The 23,268-nt window shown below is 41.5% G+C and overlaps 1 protein-coding gene across 9 annotated transcripts in view; it reads left to right on the top strand.

Moving 5' to 3' along the window:
* The window catches only part of DAPK2 (death associated protein kinase 2), a 44,543-nt gene that overhangs the window by 1,588 nt on the left and 19,687 nt on the right, over positions 1 to 23,268 (top strand). For 2 of the 9 annotated variants that reach the window (XR_008203658.1, XM_052671573.1), the window contains exons 1-3: positions 35 to 1,858; positions 4,062 to 4,157; positions 20,946 to 21,167. Coding sequence is in view for 8 of the 9 variants with exons in the window: in XM_052671573.1 (XP_052527533.1) it covers positions 1,746 to 1,858; positions 4,062 to 4,157; positions 20,946 to 21,167 (431 nt within the window). In the remaining variant the exon portion in view is untranslated. Of the gene's footprint in view, positions 1 to 25; positions 1,859 to 1,907; positions 2,215 to 3,702; positions 3,944 to 4,061; positions 4,158 to 9,326; positions 10,012 to 20,945; positions 21,168 to 23,268 lie in introns of those variants that run through there. The other 7 variants (XM_052671569.1, XM_052671567.1, XM_052671568.1 and 4 more) reach the window with 6 other exon arrangements.

Genomic DNA, 23,268 nt, shown 5'->3' with positions numbered 1-23,268 from the left:
AACCACTGTGTAAGTAAAGAAGTTTGGGCCCTCCTTCCTCCTTTGCTCCATGTTTGCAATGGAGTCCAACAAAAGCTTTGTAGTTTAAGCCTTGAAATGTGACACTGTCTTGGTTTCCTAAGGTCAGTGTGCAACACCTGGGAAGGATTGCGTTTATGACTGTATAGGGAATTTTTATTTTGGTTGAAATTTAAGTGCATAAAGGTGATCTTTCATTCTCTTACCCTCCTTGTGCAGTGTACAATTGCCTCAGGTCATCTAGCGTACAGTCTATTTTGGATGCCTGCTAACTGCAGCTGCTGGGTGACAGCCAGGGGGAGAAACCCACAGAAGAGAGGAGGGTGGAAGGCAGTAAGTCTGTCTCCTAGGACAATGGCTGTGGTTGGTTTTTAGATTTTTTTTTAATAGGTGTGTTTGAATTAATGTCGTTTAGCCACGTACCTTGAATTCTAATGAAGGGAGTAGGCCATCTGAGTAAATCCCTTTGGGCGAGTCTTAGTACTATCTCTTAATATGTGAGTATTTTCCTCTGCTAGACTTTCTCGTGGGTTCAGAACTTGATCTTGCAAATCAGGATGAGCAAAAGGTTTAGGGTTTTTGGCACAGCTTGGCTTTGTCCTTTGTTTGCTTTTTTTGAAGTCTGAGTGTTAAGTTTGCTCCAACACTTCAAAAAATGCTGCTCTGAACAACTGCAAACAAGATTATATGAACTTCAGATGGAGCCAGTAACTTACAGGTATCCCAATTATGATAAATGCCACTGTAGCATTGATTTACTGTGGTTTCAAGTCTTAAGCACAACTGGTCAACGGGCTTACTTTGAAATTATGAAGGATTGCTTCAGAAATACTGCAGTTTTAATTTACAAAGCAGAATTTGAATTATTTATTTAGACTAAGAGGAAAGAGGCATTTTTGTCCCAGGCTTTGGGAAGAGGAAGGGAAATAATGAGCAAAGCAGCAGCATGTTTTATTTGTTTTCATCTTGCAACACTCTGAAAATAGAGGAAAAGTATGGATTGCCTAAAAGATATCTCAGAAAATGTGGAGATAAAAAGTGGAAGTGAGAAACACCCTGGTCCAGGCTCACCAGTGGAAGTGTAGGTTTGCACAGAACTGTGCTGTGGTTATGCTGGCCTTTACTGTCACAGCTTGTGCAGTTTCTACCATTTGCCTTAGGTAACTGAATGAGAGAGAGCACAATTAGAGTAAAGTTAAAGGAAGATTTTGAAGCAGTGGTTTGGAGAGATTTGTTAAGGAGAAAGCAATAGGCCTCACGGTTTGCAGCTGAGCCATCACATGTGTGGTGGAGACTTCCAGCAAGGCTGCTGCTGAGGGCATGGAAGGTATTGCTAGGAGCACTCTGTGCCTCCCCTTTATGAGGTTACTGCATGTGTCCTTCATGCAGTGAAAATGGTAACTTCTTCCAAAGCATGGCCAAAGTGGATGTGTGCTGGTCCAGTGTCAGATGAATGTCAGTCATGTCACATCACGTGCACTATCCCACGATGTGTGCAGGCACCCTTCTCAAGGAGAGCTGAAGTACTTGCCGTTGTCTGATAAGAGTGATGCTGTGGTCCTTTTGTGGCTCTCGCTGGAATACTGCACGTGCCCTGGGTCTTCCTCCCTGCTGTGGGGAAAAAGCATTGATAAGGGCAGGCTACAGGCTGGGTCTGGGCTGCCAGGAGCTCCCCATGAATATGGGGATGAATGGGTTGCGTACTAGAAAGGGGTGAATAGAAATGAATGCTCATCGAGCTCCCCCTGTGGAAATGTCAATCCAGAAGGACACACGGACATACCCAGCATATGGGAGCCAATAAGAAGCTGCACAAAATGGTGCTGGAGGACGGAGGCAGGTAACAGCTTCTTGGCTTGTGTGCTGTGATGGTGCTGTGTGCTGACAGAGGGAGTGTTGTTCTTGGTACTCCTTATTGATTTGTAAAAGCTTGAATGTTGCTCCCAACATAGATAGTGGTTGATGCAGTTGCCCTTTCAGTTGAGATGAAGAAATCAAAACATTTTTGTCCTACTGTGTAGGTTTTGCCAACACCAGCCAAAAAAAGTACGTGGAAGAGCAAGGAGAGACTATCTCTCTTTGAAGGAATGCTTTTGGAAATGAATTTGATTGATGCTCTACCACCCTCCTCCTTCTTAGAAGCCAACAGCTTAAAAGGGAGAGAGAGAAAAAAAAGTAGCAGATCTGTTTAGGGAGGTGAGTGCATGACAAAAGCTGGGTTTGTTTTGACAAGTCTGTTCGATTTTTACAACACATTTGCTGCTTGTAATGTACACTTACAGAGATGGGGAAAAAATCTTTTTTTAAAAAAGTGAATATGGCAGAAGCCCTGCAATTGCTGTTTGATACTTTGTCCTATTTTATAGGAAGGCCGTTGGTCTGTCAAAATTGCTGGAGCTTCTTGCAACGTTGGATTATGTCTGTTTCTAGATCAAAAGAGTTCTGGAACCTGGAAGTCCCTGATGCGTCTGTAGTGAGCAGCATCTGGGGTTCATAGGGAAATAAGCATCAACTGAGGGATATGAGTGTGGTGCTGAAGTCCAGAGTTACAACAGCTCTATTGCTAAGTGCAGTTGGATTTGTTATGATTTCAGAGGTCTGACCACTACCTTGCACATTCTGATTGAAATAGTGCTGTTTGTAACATCAGGGGTAATATGAGTATTTAACTACACAGGACACATCAACATGTTGTGAGGTGTTTGCTTGGTTACTGTGTTACAAAGTCATGTGAACCTGTATGGCTGCACGTGTATATGTGATGAGTAATGTCTCTGATCTCCTTTTCCAAAAGCAGCAGTTGTGGACCACCCAGAAAGGTGAGGGGACAAGCAAGGTTAAAGCAAAGAAATGACAAAAGGAGCACACATGGGAACAGGTGGAAAACTGAGCTGATCAGCATTGCTATGGATTGGGGCACACCTAGGCAGCACTTTAGAAACCCAATGCTTTTTCTGTGATCCATTCTTATGTGTCAGGCCTGATGATTTTTTTCTGCCATCGTGGCAGTTTGTGAATATCATTGGCTGGACTTTGCTCTGTGATCTTCATTGAATGCCTCTTCATTTCTGTTTAGTCTTCTATCAGCAGTCTAAACTTGGGGCAGACTTTGGTTAATCCTTAGAGTTCCTGGTATCATTAGCATAGTGGTATACAAGTATCTGAGTAGCATAGTAAAGTGAGGTTGAACATGTCACAGTGAATTCTTTCTCAGTCTTACTCTGTCCCCATAACTTTAGAGCATCGTTTTGGGAGCCAGAACTGATCCTTGCTGTCAGAAGACCTCCAGGATTTCAGTCCAGTGACTCTGGTAGAAGTAGCAAGTCTTTCCCCCTTTTCCCAGCAGCCTCATTCTCTGGTTAGCAAATTTTGTGTCAAGTATTCCCAACAGAGGTCTTCAACTGCACCAGTGAGGCTTGGTCACAGAGAACAATTACATTCAGGAAACTGAACATAAATTTGCACTGTTACACAGAGAAACACATGCAATAAATGGTGCAGCTCTTGTTCTTACTCAAAACATCTGGTGTGCGATGAGAGACACTGCACTGAGCATTCTGTAGGCAGAACCATAGTGCCTTTTTGTAGCAGTTGTCAGACTTCTGTTTGCTGCCCTGCCGGTGTGCTCCAGCACCACAGCCTCAGGTGAGAAGAAGGAAGCGCTGTTATGTGGTCATCTTGGTTTGTGGTCCGCCTGCTGACGCTTGCAATGAAGAAGCCTGCAATGCTGATATTCACACTAGCTCTCTCTTGCATAGTGTGAAGATGCACGATGCTCACAAGTTTGTCTGACTGTTGGTTGGATGCGTCTGTGCTCGGTTATTTCAGTGAGGGGCGCTTCGCTTAGCGCTGCTCACCAGCTGATACAACTGGGCCTTCATTGTTCAGCTGAGACTAATAAATAAAGTCCTTCAACCTGTCCATGGTGAGTCCAGCCACGATACGTTGCAGTGGGTCCCAAGTGTCTGTATCAGAAATGGGTTTTATCTGTTCTTTGCTTGTTGAAAGGTCATGATGAATGTGATACTTTCTTAACATTCTAGTTGCATCATCTCTGCATCAATGAAGAGTCCAAGTATGGCTTTGTTCAAGCAACAGAGGGTGGAGGACGTTTACGAGATTGGGGAAGAACTAGGAAGGTAAGTCTGTGCAGACATGGTTGTAAAAGCTGACACACAGGGATATTGGCAGCATTTTAAAATAGTGACTCGATCAATGCACTGCATGATAGATTATATCAGTTTACAACAGGAACACATTCCTCTGGAGGAATTTCACTTGGGCATTTATTGTTTTGTTTTGTTAAATGTACTAACTTGCTAACTATTTTTCCTGTTTCCTTCCTTGCAACTAGGACAACAGAAGGTATGTTTGCATTTGTCTTTTGTGCATAGGTGTCATCTGTGTGTGTGCTTTAAACTGGGTTACCTGTCTGCTCTGTGAACGAGCCAGGAAACAGGAAGCCACACCACCATAGTCACAGATACAGCTCTTTAGTTTGGCTTGCTGTGTTTTAACAGTGCTGTACAGTCTCTGGTGGGCTCAGAGCACTGACAGGTTGTCCTGCAAAACACTGTGTATGTATTCCTGAAAAGATTCACCAATGAACATCTCAGCAGGACTGGTTAAGGCCTTTATACAGCTTTTAATCTATAAAGAGTTATCTACAGATATTAATTATAGGTGCAGTTAATGGGCTGTTGCCATGCGTAACCATGATCACCTGCTTAAACACAGTGGTGGGTTTGCGGGCTGGATGATTTGGGGCTTCACAGTCACTTACAAGCACACAGGGCTCTGAGTGGCTCTCATTCAGTGTTGAACCCTCCAGTGACTTTAATATGCAAATTGCTAAATGAGGGCTCTGTTTGTTGGCTTCTTTCCCAACATCTGGCAGTTGGATTTGATAAATGACTGTATGTGCAACTACTCCTTTTCAAGGGCCGATGATTTAGTTACATTAAAACACTTCAGTTCAGGTTATTTCCCCACCAAATCTTTTTGTGGGGGATGTTTATTTTTTTCCATTCTATTCCATCCCAGGAAGACCTCAGCCTTTACATTTTCCATAGCTGCTTACTTTCACATACTGACTAATTCTGAGAATATCAGCCTGAAAGTGAAAATTTGGCAGAAGTGAGCAATCACAAAATGCAGTTCATATATGCAGTGTGTATAGAGTGTGATTTTTTAATCTAGGAGGTACTATTATGTGCTGTAACAACCAAGTCAGTGAAGATAGAAAGTGGAAGCTAAAGAGTGTATTTTTACTTTTGTTTCTGAATTGGTTTTGGAAATCCAGTGCCTTTTGAGATGAGCCTTGCTCCCCTCTTTGAGGTGATGACTGTAATGCTTCTTGTAGATGAGAAATCCAAGTCGACTTGTTACTGAGGTTGGAAGGAAAAAACATTCCCTAAAGGAAAAGGACAAACGTGACACCTCTCCTTGTTATATAATGTCATATAGGCTCTGCTGGCTTTATTTTCACTTTCAGATTTTGTGAACAGCTCTACAGACCTCTTGTTTCAACTGTGTTACATGTGTAGTGTTACCAGGTTGTCACCTGTCTCTGAGCACTAACTACTGATTAGGGCCAATGACAAGTGATACCTTGTTTCGTTGGAAGTGAAATAATAGACTAGACAAGTTGTGATGGCTGTTCCACAAGAGCTTTTTCCAGTGATGACTGATGCCCTTGGAGCCTGTAGGTGCCTCTTTTTATTACTTCAGTACAATTGCAACAAGCTGTTGATGCTGACAGGTGCGGGAGTGTAAAAGGATTTAGTTTTAGTGATTCTGGCTACAAAAGTCACTTGCAAAGCAAAGGATTTTAAACCAAGTCTGTGAAATGTCTGTCCTTTCGTGTCTTCCTGACTTAGTTTCTGATTTCCTGAGCACAGAACTTGTCATTAATACAGTTTCCAGGTTGGGTTCAATCAGAAGTTAAAAACCAGCACCTCATCAGCAGAGCCAGACACTGTACTGAAAGCCTTTGCACAGCAGTTAGGAGAGGGGGCTCCCGCTATGTAGTGTCAATGCTCTTTTGCAGGACTCAAGTGTGCTTGGTCTGGAGATGTAGTTGGACCTTTTCTGGCACGGTGTAGTATTCAAGGTAGCTGCAGCAAAGGCTGTTTGGATCCAGCTGTGCAGCACCCTGCAAACAGCGCATTTGCAGAGTCTTCAACCAGGACATTTTCAGGATGGTGCTGAGCCAGAGGCAGTTCAAAGGATGCTGAAAATGTTGTTTGTTGCGCCAGGGCACACTGTGAGGGAAAAGTCAGCAGAAGCAGAGAGCAGGCTTTCCATAGCTGCAGCTGTGTGCTGTAACCAGCTGCCTAACTCCAGTGCTTTCACAGTCTTTCAAATATTGATTTTAGGCTTATGGTTCTGTTGCCTAATTTCTCTGAAGTGAGGTACACAGGGAACCAGGAATCAGGCATGTGGCATTAGACAAAAGAAGTTGCTAATGGGCTTTTGTAGCTCTAGCAGTGACGCTTGGGAAGTTTAGTGTGGCTTATACTGAAGGAGGACAATACCTTATTGTCATATAATAGTACATCAGAGGAGTGTTTAAAAAGTCCTCAGTTAGACCAGCTGGTCTGGAAGCTTAGGAGAGTTAGAATGCAGGCATAAAGCTCTCAGATTCTCCTCTTTTTTCCTTCTTCCAAAGGCAGCAGGCTTTGCACTTTGGGGGTACATTATACAGAACTCTCAGGCATTTCATGCTGTCGCTCTTTGAAAGCATTAAACCATGATTTCTGGCAAATTCAGTTTCTCTCTGTGTCTGAGTTGATAAAAAATGGATAGGTTGAAAATTATTTTGCACAGAATGTTCTCAAAATTTTTCCCTCCCCAGATGTGATTCTGTGTTGCTAAATGTCCCTTTTATTCAAGTAACAGGAAACGATGCCTTTCACCATTCATTTTAATAAACTTCTCTGTCAGAAACCTATTAATGCTGTTATGAATGTTGTGACGGGATCCTGACATAAGCTGTTTGCAGGAATGTTGGTAACAGATGACTCTAACTGCATATCTAAATGATGGAAACATTTCTTGAAAAATGTGCAAAAGTGAAGGTGAGCTTAACTTCCTTGGTAGCATGCAGCAAGCCAAGTGACTCTTGGCTCTTCAGGCAAGGAAACAGGCAGGGAAAGGAGATCAAGAGTGGAAATTCTTCAATGGAAGCCAAAGTGGGTCAAGAGGAAGGAAGAACCGGGCTGCCCATCTCATAGTCTGTTTCCCAGGGGAGTGGCAGCAGCAGAGCTGAGCAGTGGGCCTTCTAACACAAAGTGTCTTAGCACCTGTTGTGATTCGGATAGGTTGCTCTGTCTATCTGTGCAGCGTAATTCATAAAAGGCTGTACCATAGAGTCATCAATCTCAATGTGTCATCAGCTAGCCTGCAGAGGACTGCTGACATTTGTGCCTTGTGGGCAGCGTCACTGCTACACGTCTGGGCTGAAGCGTGATGGGGGTGTGCAGTGCCTTTCATGGCAGTGCCACTGGGAATTGTGTTCCTGCAGGGCTGGCGCTGCTGTGCCCTGAGAGTGTCCTGCTCACCACAGCTCAGCTCTCAAGGATTAGATCACCTTTAACAGAGAAACTCAACTGATCACAGGGTGAGGAAATCTCCTTTTCTGTATTATTGGCCTTTGGGTGTAGGGAAGGGACTCTGCTTGTTTCTTGCTTGTCTCCGTCACTGGGAGCTACATTCACCTGTTCTCTCTCCTCTCCTCAGCTTTTGTTTGGCTTAGCCATGTTTTATGTACAGATGGGAGACCTATGGATGGAAGATGCATGGTCTGATGTGCCAATCTTTATAGCAAGTCAAAACCGAGTCTTTGGATAAGCATAATAAAGGGGAAATGCGTGTTGTTCACTTGGCAGTTTGGAATCCTCTCTGCTGGCAAATATACTTGGTTTGCTGCAATTGTAGTATGCTGGCCTAACAAAGGAGGTGGCTGAGCATCTTTTCAAGATTGTAAGAGGTTTTCTTCTGACAAGAGAAAGAAGCAGGGCTCTCTGGAGTCGTGGAAGCTGAAGTGCTAGGGTGGCAGTTTTTTGTGAAGCTCTCTGCATGAAGAGGCTGTAGACTACCAAGTTAATGCCTGGTTGGTGCCACAAGTGAGCTAACTAGGAGTTGATCTAGGATTTACCTGTGGGAAATGATTTTACAGCAAATCGGTGATGTTCTTCTGCATGTTGGGGTGATTTGCATTTCACCTAGAGGAGTTTCCTGCTGTAGATTTTTAAATATCAATTCCTACTTGTTTCTTTTTTGTTTGCTTAAATCGTAAAAATCCTTCCTCATATTTCTGATTAGATATGTTATTGCAAACATAGTATTATTCCTTCTGTGTATCTCTAACTAATAAAGATTTTCTGTTCGCTGGGATGAGTGAAAAAGCACATCTTGTCATTTGGAGAAAATGGCACACTTGTTTTTGGAGAGTGATGAATGGCAAATCAAAGAAGTGTAGGCAGAAGAGTACCTTTCAGTGTTGGCAGTACTTTGTTAATAACTTGAACTGTTTTTGTCCTATCCCCTATTCTCTCAAATTCAATTGCTAACAAAACTTCATTGTCTGGTAGCTCTGTTTCAAAATTATAGGTAAGCTGAATATTTATTGTTTGATCTTCTGCATTTTATTCCCTGCAGAAGTGTTGAAGTAAAACTGCTTGGTGTCCATCTCTCCTATTGCTTTTTGTGCTGGATCTAAGCTCTCAGGGACATGGGTTGTCTCTGAATATGTGTCTTTTCAGCACTGTGGTTCCTGGGTCATTGGAATCAGAGGTTACTATAAGAAAAGCTATTCATAATATAGAAGAAAGCCCACATTTCTGTGGCTATTTCTGTCGTGTTGCTTGAATTTATAAGAGTCTGGTGAGCAGTAGGAAAGAAGCAATTGCACTTCCAATCACAGATGTGTTAAACGAAGGAGAAATCTGGGAGCTAGTAGTTACTCCACTCAATTTTCCCTCCTCCCCTCGAGTGATCCAGTTTGGTTTTACAGCCGCTTTGGATTTAGGGAGCAATAAGTCTTCATTGTAAGGGTTTGGCAGGGCCACAGAGTTGGAATTTGTGGATCAACTGTAGAAATAGATTTTTGTCACATGGATCAGTTTATCAATTTTAATGTGTAATTTAATTCACAATTAGTAATTGATATAATAATGTATTATATATAGTTAGATGCTTCAATATTTCATGATAACATTCTTTCTGGCCACTTCTGAACAAGTACATTTTTATTCTGCTTCAACATGCCATAGCCCAATTTTTTTGGGTCATTTAAGTATATGAAACTTTGATTCACTCAGGATTTCAAAGGGTTTGCTGGATGTTCTTTCCTTCTTGAATAGAGTACTTCATTTCTTCATATAACCACAATTTCAGTGATGAAAGTCATCTTGTACATAGCTACTCTGCTAGAGAACAACAGAACAGGAGCATGCATCAGGACGGACTTCAGCTGAAGTCGTTTCTTTGTGCATTTTAAGCAGGCTTGGAAGAAATCCCAGGTGATTTAATCTCTACTTTCATGCAAAAGGTATGATTTCTGTTGATTATTGTAGGCATAAGCCAGCTCCCAGTTTCTCAGCCTCTGCTGACCTGGGATGTGGTTAAGCCAAGCCAAATCTTTAATCAGTGCGCTGTCATCTCTTGTGGTCCTCCATCTCCAGCCACAAGTTCACCCCCTGCACCCACGTTCCTGTGTGTGGAGGATCCTTGCAGCTTCCCTGAGGCAGGTGTAAACATTTTTTCTTTTAAGAGGGCAGCAGATGTAACCTTCAACCTGCGTTAATAGAGCCTGGCACATAATCACTGTTCCGACGGCGTAACTAACAAATATTTACTTAGCAAATGAAAACAAAAAGCAGAGATAACTCAGGTATTCTTTGTAGGGGAGGAACTTGGAAATCTGTGATTAAAAGCCATGTCATCCAGTTAGATGGACTCTCCCTGGCAAACAGCAGGGTGTAATTACAGGTAGGAAATTCACCCTTCGCACACATCACACAGTGTCTTTGTACCAGGAATTTTCTTTCCTGTCTATAGACATTATACAGTATTGGGCTTTCTCAGACATAAGATTTAACTCTTCTTGGAGTACTTTGAATGAGTTCTCTAATTTTTTTAAAAATAAATTTGGATTATTTTTTTTCCTACAGTAAATGCAGAGCAAGAATTCACTTTCAGTGCAAAAGTAACTTTAATTATTGAGCATTAACCAGCAGCTATTAATATTTCTTTGTCATCTGCTTGTTTCAACAGAAGAATCAATGTATGTTTTAGTATCTGATACTGAGGACTGTAACTATCATCAGCCATCCCATAGTTAGTATTTTTAAATTCTTTATTCTATCCAGCAGAATGATCTTAGTTTTTTTTTCCTTTTTTAGCAGATTTCATTGCTAGTTTTCAGTGCTCTTTCAACCATTTCCAGAATCTTTTATTTCTTACAAAGCGCAGAGAGAAATTGCTTTGTTTTGTAATTAGAATAACAACTCTCAGTCTCTGAGTTTCGTGGGTACACAATCCTCACACAGAAAGAATTTCCATTGGTATATCTGTTTCCTACGTAGGGAGTGCTGACATATTAAATTACATAGCTTTTGTGCTGTCCTGCTGCTGGAGGAGGTTCTGTCTATTTCATGTAGTTGAGACTAAAACAGATGAGGAATGATTTCCATTCCTTACATACACAGGGAAGGGGAAAAATTTCTTAACCATTAAGTCAAAATATTGATCCCCTCTGACAATTTGTTATTCCCAGGTATTTTATGTCCAGACCACATTTAGCTAGATGTGGACCTTTAAGTGCTGAAAGTACAATGTGCTAACCTTCTGCATGCCTGTTATGTATGCACTGGTGTTGCTCCACATAGCAGAAGGAACAGCTTATCAAATCTGCTATTCCTGCTGAGCATGAGTCAGCTTTGACCTTCCCTGGGTCTCTGGACTCTGTTCGTTACCACTCTGAGAATTGATATTCAATCTGAGACCTCCATGTGTTAAGTGGGAAGCTTTTGTATCATGCGCATTTTATTCTTCAGCTTCAGATTAACGAGATGCTTGCCAGGCTGGCAGGAACTTCCAATGCAGATTCTGGTTTTCCAGCCTCAGGGCTGATAAGGGTCACATTGCTTGTGCTGCATGATGGGGAAATTTCCAAAAAATAGTCTACTAGCTTCAGAAGATGCTGGTGATGAGTCAGGAGGTGGCACAGTCTCTTGTGATTTGGGGTTAATGACCCCAAATGGTGTCTAAGGCATTAATTGGCTGTAATTCAGATAGCATTATTTAACTGGTTGTTGATATTATATACGTTAATTGATAACATGGTACTTAATTAGTTGTTAAGCCAGTAGTAAGTCATTGTTCAGGAACATGAGATTTATTAAATAGTGTTTTGAATTCAAATGGGTGCTTTGCTCCATACTTACTCTGATAGAGTGGATCCTTCTGGCTGAGCCCAGATTCCTCTGCTGTTTCAACGCTTTTCTGTCAGTGGCCACGTTGTCTTTTGCCCAGAACACATTGGTTACAATAGTCTGAGCTGTAATGTGGTGGGGGTGAAAGGTGCTGGTGCTGTTATCAGACACAGCCCATGTTCAGAGGTGCTCAGCACTTCCCTGCTGGGAGCGTTGAAACCTGCCCTGTAAAGTCACTGTGTTCTGAGGTGTTACACAAACTTCTGTGCTTGGAAGGCATCCTGGCACTAAATCAACTTGAAACGAAATGATGTTACTCATTTCTCATATCGTAACATTTGTATTCCTACCTGGCTGACGGGGCTGTGATAAGAGCTAGTAATACATCTGTGGTCTTGTGCAAAAGGTCTAAAAGGGAGCTGTAGGGTTATGTTGGATAGGATCCACTTGTAAGCCTTCCACACGTTGAACCATTCATCAAAGTTTAGTAGTCAAAATTCCTATTAAATGTTCTTTTGAATGGTTTAGTGCATTCTGGCACCGTCTGGCATCTGCTGCAGTTCAGCTTCTGTGGAGTTCTAGGAGAGGTTGTTTGCATTTTAAAATAAGTAAATACAACACTTTATTTGCAGCTCAAACACAGGAAGCACGGTGACATCTGTGACAGCTGTGTCAGCGGAGCATGAAACAGATCCACATTTTGGGTACTTCTAGAATTTTCTTCCATAAAGGCCTGGGGGAACAAGTCACCTTGCTCTGCTTAGATATCCACTGTAGTTTCTTCCTAAATACTGTCCTGTTAGACATAATACACGTTCACTAAATAGACAGAATTTCTGCCATTCCAAATACTGGTTTAGATTAAATAATAATGATGTCTTTATAAAATAGAGCACACACTAAAAACTGATTTACAGAAGGCTCACACTTTTCTATGGCTGTAATCTCAGACTTCTTACTGAAAGCTTCCAGTGAAGTGCTTCTGTGCATATGCTTTGTGAACCTTGCCCAGCCTTTGGTTGGGCTGTTTCCTGAGAGCTCCAAATGTGGATGGCCTGTAGGAGTCACCAACAAATTCCTGTCCTCTTTGCTGAAAAGAGCATGGCAGTGCAGCAACAACTCACAGAATTTGCTTCTGAAGTGTGAGGAAAGAGGGAGGAGAAAATTGAGCATGATATTATGCAGTAGATTAATTGCTCTAATCATTTAAATTTGGAGGGAGTCTGTTTTAAAGCCTTGTGGTTTTTAAGAAGCACTCGAGGGCTTTGATTTGGAAATTAACAAAAATATAACTATGAAATTATAAAATTATTAGAACCTATTTTTCCAAGGGGAAAATAAAAAAAAAAAAAAGAGAAGTGAGCATGAAAATAAATGGAGAATATTGAGGTGCAGAATTTCAAAGCATGGATTTGCCAGATGAGGTGCTTACGTAAGGTGAAACTGACTTGGCTCATGACGTACCTGCAAAGCAATGGATTCTTGTTGGCTGTTGCTGTCAGTAAACGTAAATACTTTTCAGGGTTAAAGATATCACACTGTCTCATAGCTCAGAGAATGTGCAGTGCTGGGTAAGGTGTCACTTTTTTTTTTTCCTTGCTGTCAAGGGACCAGATGTAATTTATCATCCAATTAGAAATAGAGAGCCAGCAACTGGCAAACTTTACAAAGCGTAGTAAACCTAAAATTAGATCTCCAAGCTGTGTTTCGGCTTCCTGCATGCAATCACGTATCTGAATGATGTCATTTGACCTTGTTTGAGACAGGGTTTCTAATAGCAGATAAACCCTGCTAACCCTGCATTCCTTCAACTGAATGTCTTAAATATGAGGGCACAAATACAAATAGATGTTTAGTGTTCTTGTTCATACTCTGAACATCATATTGTCTTGTGAAAGTTCTTTTCTTGGTTGTTTTTTTTTTTTGTTTGTTTGTTTTTCATTTGGATTCGTTTTTATAGCTGGGTGTTTTTATGTTATGGCACCTTGTGGACACAAATCAGAGTGTTCCAGCCCTGCCTCTGGGTATGGCTGCTGTTCTGCTGGACGGCAGGGCAGGGCAGGTGGAGGAAGGGATGTGCCTGAGGCAGCTCCAGCATTCTGCCCAATCTGAACTTGGCACCTCGTGTTCCTCTTGTCCTCAGAAGGTGGAGAGGAAGCAGTTTAAACAGGATCACTCACAAATGTGAAGCTCTCTGATGTGTCTTTTACCACACTAACCTTGTTCTGCATTGAGTTGGGCTTTCAGTTCTCCATGGCTTGGAAACTTGCATTGTAGGAAGTTTCCTTTGAGGCCCTTTGTCCGGAATGTAACAGTGTTAAAACCAGCTGGCTGGCATACCAATCACAGTTACTTTACCTCTGCTTAGATTCTGAGAGTAGTGCATAACTGAGCAGGAGCTAAAGTGGGTTAGTGAGCTTGGTGTAACCTTGCTAAAACATGAACAACTGCAGCAAAAGAAACACGTGGAGAAGGAGAAAGAGACTGGAAAGCCATGTCAGTTTCCCTTAAAGGCATTTGTTTGTGTCCACTGCATTTTAAGAGACTTTTCCATCAGGTACAGTGATACCAAAAGTGTCGGTATTGCCATGCTTACACTGCTGTAGCCTGTGTGCTTTAGTTGGAGATGTTCTGTTTTTCTCAAATGGAAACAGGAAGCTTTTCACCTTTCTGACCTGCTGTAGTTAAAAAACAGCATCAAAACAGAGTAATAGATATTTGTGGCAGCAGGCAAGTTAAAAAAAAATAATAATAAATCCTGTGTGGAAAAATATGGATATGTTTTTTTTCTGTGCAATAGACTGTGGGTAGCATTCTTCTAACAGTGAGCACATACTGCTGATGTTGCTGAGCTGGAGTGGCCATTCAATGAAAACACCTCAAGTGAATGCCTCTCAGACTGGAAACCAAACGAATTCTCACTAAAGACTCTGTTGCTGAGCTGAGTTTGCAGGTCCTCTATGAGAAGGAGGGTTGAACTGTCTCGTGGTTATTACAGAATCACAGAATGGCCAGGGCTGGAAGGGACCTCAAGGATCATGAATCTCCAACCCCCTGCTACATGCAGGGCCACCAACCTCCACGTTTAATGCTAAACCAGCGTTATGGCAGTCTGCATGTAGGCTGGCAGGTAAGAGATTGAGGTGCTCTCAATCTGAGGTATTTTGCTTTCCCTCTGGTAGTGTATTTTTGCGCAGGAACACCTAGAAAAGAAATGTGATCATAATTGCAATTCTAATGATGTCTAGAGACATGAAATTAAATGTAGGGCTAGCTGAGTGCTTTCAGAAGGGGAACATATGTTTGGTGTTTGGGAAGAAGCAGTTTGCTCTTCTCAAGTGACTTAGTGTCGGCTTCCTGACTTCTTCCTGCACTGCCCTCCAGTGCTAGCCTGTAGTCAGGTAACCTGTACTGTCATCTCAGGGGTTTGTTTACATATTTTCAGCATTTCATGATAGCAGCTCAGCAGTGTGGTGCTTTTAGCATATCAGAGGTGGGCAGATAAAACCATACATAGAGTTGCTTAAAGGCTCTTCTTATTTTAATGCACTGTGACAGTGTCAATCTTTACATTGAGGTGATCAGAACTGGCAGGACGTGCTTCTGTCATTCACTCGAGTCAGATTCTGCCCCCGAGCATTACCTCCAGGACCACGATTAAAAATAAACCTTGAGGAAAAAAACAAGGAGTTATGTAGTTATTCTGGATTGTCCACTTTCTCTCCCCCACATCTCCTGAGCTGCACAATAACATGAGCTGAACTGGTGCTCGTGTAAATCATGCTTCTGAAAATAGAGTAAAGCCACCCAGTAATATCGTCTCTTTGTGTTCTAACTCAGTGACAAATCTCCTAAGTGATATTAGCAATGCAAATAATAGCTTATCTTCAAATTCCTATATTAATGAAGGACAAATTTAATGTGGTACCTAATTAGGTATTGTATATTGTAACTGACAGGTTGCAGCAGCTATTGTTTATGCTCCTGATCTGCTGGCACAGCTGAGGATGGCCTGTGCTGAATTGTGACAATAAATACCTCTCTGCTCTTAGGGTGACTGTAGTCATCTTCGTTTTGGTGCTATACTAAAAACCAGGCATTTGGGCAAATTTTAGTTGGCATTTGGACATTTAAGCTGTGAAATTTGTTGTAGAGTCTAAGATCTGCCACCAACTCCCCATATGAAATTAAATACATGACTTAATTTCTCAGTGCTGCCAACTCTTCTGTCAAAGAAGACACACTTTCCTTTCTCCCACCTTTCGCCTTAGCTGGATTGCAAATTTTGGGAAGTTCAACACTGTCTGATTCTCACCACTGGATGGAGATGCAGTAGATGGCACAGAAATGCTTGGTCCCTGACTCTAGGAGCTCTTCTCTTGAGCAATCTGGAGTGTGTCTGATTGATTGTTAAATACAGGTGAGACATCATAGCTGGCTGGGGCTCCTCATGAACTATTCATTTTAGTACATGTCTGACAGAGAAGTAGAGCAATGTGCTGCCCCTATAACATTTGTTTAAAACCTTTTTCTCCCTCTTTGTCCCTTCTCCAGCCTTCAGCTCTTCTCTTAGTATACCATAATGTATCAAAGCACTGGGCTACTTATGTGGAAGGATAAAGCAGCTGCTGCTTTGTGGTGGTCTGGAAATAGCATTCTCCTTGATGCTTTTAATAAAGGCCCTGGGAATTCAGATGTGATCGTGGACGGAGCAAATGGCTGTGCAATAAATAGAGAGTAGGGTCTGCTTGGTGCTTAATTGCATGGTAACAGCCTTAGATATCCTAAACTCAGCAATTGTCCGTTTATCTTTCTTTTTCCTTGTGGTTTATAACATCTACTTGGTCACAAAATGGTGCAGTAAAAAGCCTGCTGTTCAGAAATAGAGGCAATGGCACAAAGATTGGGGCAGGAGGAGGCAGTGTGTGCTTGTGGCACCAAGGGGGAATTGCAGATTACAAAGGAAGCAGTGGTGTGATGAACAGCTGCTCCAGGTTATGTATGTTGAAGGTGAAAATGAGAATTCCTATCCTGTGTCACTATTACTTTCGTAAGCTTTTAGGTAAACATAAATGTATGAAACCTACAGCATCGTTGGGCTTTTTAAAAGCAAAAGCAGCTCTATATACTCCCATAATCAGCAGTCATAAAGTAATATTGTTCCATGAGCTTGCTGGCAGAGTTGGTTGAGGAAGTCAGTTCAGCAGTACCTGTACTATGTCTCTTTAGAAAGCCTGGACCAGTTGGGGTGTGTGTCTTGTAAAACAAACAGCAACCAACATGAAACTCATGATGTTTTACATAAATAGCTTTCAGAGCTACAGATTGATCTCCTTTTAGGGTAATGTTTAAGTCTGATTTATTTTGTAGCAGGAATTTCGTTCTCATAAGCTCTCTAGAGTTTACATCTAATAGCAAAATCAGGAAGCATAAATATTAATTAATGAATTTGACAAATGCAGCAGTGTTGATTCCACTTGTGTTTGAATCCTAGGGGGATAAGTACACTTGTCCCATATGTTTCCACCTCTCTCCTGAGAAGTGTTTAGTATATGCCTGAAAATGAAAACCAGAAAGAAGTACTTCAGGCTGTCTGTCACTGTTTGAGCTCTCGGAAAGAGGAGGCTGCTTCTGCCATGGAGTGCTGGCTTTCGAGAACAAGTGAGGGCCAAGTGACAGCTTTAATTTTAAATTTTTTTTATTCTGTGGGTTGAAGACAGACTCCAACCAGCTGTCTGTGTTAATGAAGTACTAAGTGCATTGTGTAATTATAAGGTTTCTGAGTGTAATTGCTGTGTGTGCTGCATAATTTGAGTTCCAACTGTACTCGCATCTTTTGTTTGCCAAGGTAGTGAGGGATGTAATCATATTGAAACCAATAAGAGCTCAGTACTTCTGCAGTGTAGCTGTGGGAGGTTGCACTTAGGGAGTGTATTTGATTGTTACCAAAAAATCTTGGCTGATAAAAATTGCTGTAGCAAAAAGTGAAGATTATCTGTAAGATAAAGCTTGTCCTTGCAGGCCTGGATATAATGCCCTGACTAAAAATATGCTTATATTCGGGGACTGGAGGTGTACCAATTATAGTCTTATCAGAGATAGGTGCAGTGTATTGTGGCAGGAGAGAACGGAGCTGCAGGTGGATATGATGAGGAGCTCACTGCCTTATTTTTCTGCTTGAAAAGTGGTTGGCCATCAGCAGAGACTTCTTGTAAATGTGAGTAGATGAGGGCAGAGCTCAGATGGCTCTTTTGGTGGAAGGACCTTGCACACCTATAATGCTTTATATGTTCCAGGCAAGGGTAGCTATTTGGCTTCCTCATTAAGAGACCATGGCTTCCTATAGCAACATAAGAAGTGTTCTATTTCCTCCTACAATTTGGAAATGCATTTCTGTGCCATAGTGGAAAAATGAAGATGTATTTTGCATGTTTTTAGTAAAAGTCTGAATCTATCAAATATTAATTGATAAAGCCCGAGCCTTTTCTGACTAAGGAATTTTTGGTAGGGTACGAGGTGGCAGACTTGACATTTCCTTAGTTTTTACTCTAGTTATTGTGAGCATGGCAAAGGTTTTTAGTGGGGTTCCTTACCTTCAAATGATTTGATTCTGCAGGTATTGGCCAACTGGCTCTTCCTCCTGCCCCTTTCCTGTTGCCAAAATAAAATATAACGTACATGAAGCAGCAGTTTTATCAAAAGCTTATATAACTGAAGTCCTGTTCTGTCATCACTTGCTTGTTTTTCACCTCTGTTATCACATGTTGTATTTTACAGTTAAGCAAAGCATATGCTCAGTCTGCAAGATATTTGGTGTGTTACCACCACAGTAAAGTTTCTAACATTACAGTCATGGCCTTGTGCAAAGTGGATACAGTGTTCTTTTCCTTTCCCAACATCAAAAGGAAGTTTCACTAATGGAAAAATAAATAAGAAGAACAAACTTTCAGCTTAGGTTTTCTGCAATCCTCAGGTCAGTTGTAAATTCTTCTGGCTGCTTGAAATCACAGATATATGCAGACGGGCTGTGGGGTTATTTAACTGGGATCCAAATGGAAGAGGTGGACAACTTCTCCTTCCATTCAGACTCTTGTAGGTTGTATTGCAGAGATTCTGCTACAAGACTTGTCCTGTCAGCTTGCCATCAGACTTACCAAATGCAGTCAACAAGCACTGCTATTAGAGTAATTTTCCTTGACAGCTCACCATTATAACACTTCCCCACTGGCTCCTTGTTTTCCAGCTGCTCCAATTTAACCACCTGTTTTTTTTTTTATTTACTTTATACATCATTCTGTCCAGGTCTGTGCTCCTGAATTGGTGGTTGTGAAAAGGCAGAGTAATGAATAATCCTGAAGTACCTTAGAAGGTGTCAAGAAGGCTCGATAGAAACTTGTCACAACTGTTTAAAAATGAGTGTAGTTCATTTAGTTAATTGAATTCACTGTGCCAATGAAAATGCTGGGCTTCCTATTGAGCAGAGAGAGCAGTAAGTGAATGAAGCTCATCCCCAGTGGAGGAGCTGACTTCATTTGTTTCAACTGACTGAAGCTGATGTCGAGACCAGATATTCTTAATTCTTTTTGTTACTTGAGCTGGAAGCTTGGTTGTTGGTTGTTTTTTTTGTTTTTGTTTTTTTTTTTCCTTAAAATATGTCAGTTTTTGAGTTTAGTTTTTTTAAGATCTAAGAAAAACTTAAGAATTGGAGAGTTTGTGTCTCCAGATGAGGCAGTTTAGCATGAATATGGAAAATAATGGAAAATATTTATCTTGATTTTAATAAGGACTACTTGATATTTAGAGATTGTGATGAAACCTTAAGCTGTAGAAGTTTCACATAGTTTCAGACTGATGAGTATTTTAATATCTTCATTAAGCAGCCTAAGGAGCCAGTAGATATTTGAATCTGTACATGCACTGCTCTTTGCATAATTTCAGTCTCATAAATTTAAATGAAGCATAAAAAGATGTGCTTAATTTAAGTCTACAAATGAGCCATCGCAAGAAGAAACACATCACTGTTTTAAATGAGATTTTTGTCCGCTTTCCAGAATCAGCTGGGACAAGAGCCTGTTACACTGCGTGGTCCAGAACTAGCAATCCTACTATGTCTGTTACTGTAACAGCAAAGTAACACTGGCACCTTTATGCTTTAAGTGGTGTACAAGAACCCTTAGGCATGTAGTGTGTTAGAAAGGAAAGCCATTTCCTCTGTTGTTGATGGGATGGAAGTGAGTTGCTAAGGAATATATGCAGTGCATTCATGGCAGAAATCAGATCTGCAAAATTCCTCCATTACTTTAGCTACAGACCATCTTTTAAAGTTGAAGTGGCTCTCTTACATGTCCTGGTTCAACTAACTGCAAACGCAAGTTAGTAGCTTATGATTTTTTTCATTGTTCGTATGGCTGTAAAGTTCTTAACATCTAAACATTCCTCAGATGCAGCACAATTGTCCTTGTCTAGAAGTTATTGACTCCAAATGGATGAGCAAGAAGGACCCTCTGAACAGTCACTGTTTCCTGCCAAACTCTTGTCTTGCACAGACCTGGTATCATTTTAATCTTTAGCTACAAAGCTCCTGTCTTTCTTAATTTTGAGATGACATGTCTTGGCTTGATTACAGTTACTTTCAGAAGGACAAACAAGAAGGAGGGAACATCAGCTTTGTGGAAGCTTTGCTTCTCTGAGTTCCATCAGTGCACTCAAGGGCACAATGAAGGGAGACTAGTTCATGGAAATGAGAGCAAAGTGGATTCCCCCATTTACTATTGAAGAGTTGGTAACAATTGCCTCTCTTGAGAAGCTCACATCACTGACATAAGGCTGCAACCTGCAGGGTTACTATTGTTGGAGTTTGTCATTTGACCTCCAGGTGTTTCCCTTTCAGGACACAGAAGGGAAATATTGCAGTTGAAGTGAAATATTGTACTTTAGGAGACAAAGTCAGGAAAATGTTATTAACAAATGGCAGATACGTGTTTGGGTTTTTTTTTTTAATCTTTAACACAACTGCTTTCTGTTTAATATGATGGGAAATTCTCTGTCCTTGAAGTGCAGTGAGATACCTGTACTTGTTCTAGTTAAATTTAAAGCCAAACTATCAAGTGAAGTATAGAAACATGAATAAACTATTCTTTTCTTTGAAAACTGATTTCTTGGGCCCAATTCTGCATTTTCAAAGGCTCATCAATCCCTTACATTCTTTTCAGAGAGATTATTCTAAAAGGAAGTACTTCAGTGCACTCATGTCTTTTCAGAACACCCAGTGCTGTGTTGCAGGCTAGAATGCCTTCAGTATTATCCAGCAAAGGAGAATTTGAACATGAGCCATAACTTAATCACTGAAACATGAACGAGTTTGTGTGATTTCAACAGTGTATCTCAGAGGGGCCATAGGATCAAGCTTTGCATATTCAGGAAGCTGTTGCATATTACCAGAGGTTTGTATGAAAGCTTTAAGAGACTATTATCTTGTTGTTCTTGCAGTGGCCAATTTGCTATTGTGAAGAAATGTAGAGAAATAAGCACCGGTTTGGAGTACGCTGCTAAGTTCATTAAAAAGCGTCAGAGTCGGGCCAGCCGTCGAGGGGTGAGGCGTGAGGAAATAGAACGGGAGGTGGACATTCTGCAGCAGACCCTGCATGCCAACATCATCAAGCTTCACGACATCTACGAGAACAAGACGGATGTGATTCTCATCCTTGAGCTGTGAGTAAGGGACTTGCTTTCCTCTGGGGCTGGATGAGGCTGCCAGAGCACAGGGGTACTGCTAAAATGGAGCTGTTGTCTTTTCGGGCCTCGCAGGTCTTGGTGGGAGAGCTGGATGAGGATGCTCATGAACAGCCCCATGGTCAATTCATGTGTCCTGGGGGCATAGGTGCACCTTAAATCACCCGAGGCCATTGCTAATGAGCCAGGTTCTGTTGTCAGCTTCAAAAAAAAAAAAGAAAAAAAAAAAGAAAAGAAAAAGAAAAAGAAAAAGAAAAAGAAAAAGAAAAAGAGTTTGCCAACAGAGTGCGTGGAGCTGCCCTGACATGAGCCTTTAAGGAACCACAAACGGCCACTGAACTCTCCTTTCTTTTTTTTTTTTTTTTGCACTTCCTGCAGTCTTCCTTTTCAGTGCACAAAAATCTTGCAATATTTTCAGCTGTTCTACTAAATCCACATTTTCTTCACTTGGACACTTGGAAGTGACAAGGAGAAAAAAGGGAGGGGAAGAATTTTGGGGATCCCCAAACGTTTCTTATTCAGAGTGAATAGCAGAAGGGTGGGAATGAAGAACTTCTCTTGCAATGTGATGGGGAAAAACTCTTGCCTTCTAGGACTTGCTGACAAGTGTACCTCCTGACCTGGACTTCTGTGGGCCATTATAGCCTCATTCTTGCTTTGTGGCCCACTGGATGGCCAGGCTGCTGGTTTGGGATGATTATTATGCATATTTGGCTGTGAAACATAGCTCTGTGCTGTTTAAGATGAGATTCAGAAGCAGCTAGCAGCAGCCTCTCTGTCTGGGCTGAGAGAACAGTGGCTTTTTCTGTAGGACCTGTGCACGTCCCTGCCTGTAAGAATAGATGCCCATCCCAGGGAAGCTGGAGATGTGGTCAGGCATCATTTTTACATGGACTTGGTGAAGGAGCCTTTGCTTGGCTGGGATGTGATGTGAGTTTGCATTTAAAGGAGTCACCTTTGGTCCTTTTGTCTATACATACTCTCACTGGCTGTAAGGAAGTGAGAAAACCTGGCTAGTACATGTTCACAATGCAGAGAAATGCCAGATGATTAGGATCTGAAGTAGTATCAGAATTGTTGGTCTCTACAATAGCTGTGGAATTCCCTGTGTGAATTCTTTTTGCTGTTTGTTTCATCAGCCTAGAAATACTGCATCCCAAAGATAATATCTCTTTCTTACATTCTGCTGTCCTTCCCATGTGTTCAGAGATGGCAACTGAGATGAAACATTTTAGAGTGATGCAGAGCACAGCCTAATAATGTAAGGTTTTATAATCTTACTTGTTTTACATATGTCCTGCCTGTTTCTGCTGCCCGATTTGAGATTCAAAGTCCTTGGCTTGGACAGACAGGCCTGGCCATATTTTGAGAAGCAGTCACATAATTTTTAACAGTGCTTCAGAGACATTACGTGTTGGGGATTACATGCAGGGATGTTAATCTTAAGGGGCTGGGGTAGAGTTTACACGATCGCTTTCTCTATGTCACCTCAACTTACAGTGGTGAAGCTGAAGTAGAGCTTTTCAGAAAAGGGACTAATTGCCAAAGAATGAAGAGTTTCTTTTGTAGAGATAGAACAGCCAACACACAAAGTTCTAAGGAGAAAGCTGAACACTGTCACACAAACCAGGGACCAGAACTGTATGCACATACTCATCATAGCCAGCAATGGAAGTGGCTATTGTAATAAACAGAGCTTTGCTGCTCAGGGAGTATGATTTTGGCCAGCAGGATGAATATTTGCCATGAAGTGAAAAAAAGGAAAACAGCAATTACTGCATTTTTGATCTATATTTTGTTCTTTAGTGGAGTTGATATCACCTAATGTACAGATCCCTGAGTTTTAGAGGAGCTGTGCAGAAGGTGACACACCCTTTGTCTGTAAATTCATGGCACTGAACTAAAGCTGTAGTAAACAAGGAGGAACCCAGAGGTCTTCTACTTACAGCAGTTTTTAGGTACTTAGTAAATTATGCAGTTTGTGTATGAAGCAGGAATTATAGGAACGCCATAACTGACATTATGCAGATTGTTTGTTCCCCAGAGCACCTGCTCTGGCCTTGTGCATGGAATCCAGACA

The sequence above is a fragment of the Tympanuchus pallidicinctus genome, unplaced genomic scaffold, assembly GCF_026119805.1.
Source record: "Tympanuchus pallidicinctus isolate F22 unplaced genomic scaffold, pur_lepc_1.0 scaffold12, whole genome shotgun sequence".
Classification (NCBI taxonomy): domain Eukaryota; kingdom Metazoa; phylum Chordata; class Aves; order Galliformes; family Phasianidae; genus Tympanuchus; species Tympanuchus pallidicinctus.
Note: the sequence above shows the minus strand (reverse complement) of the source record. Positions and strands in the feature narration are given on the sequence as shown.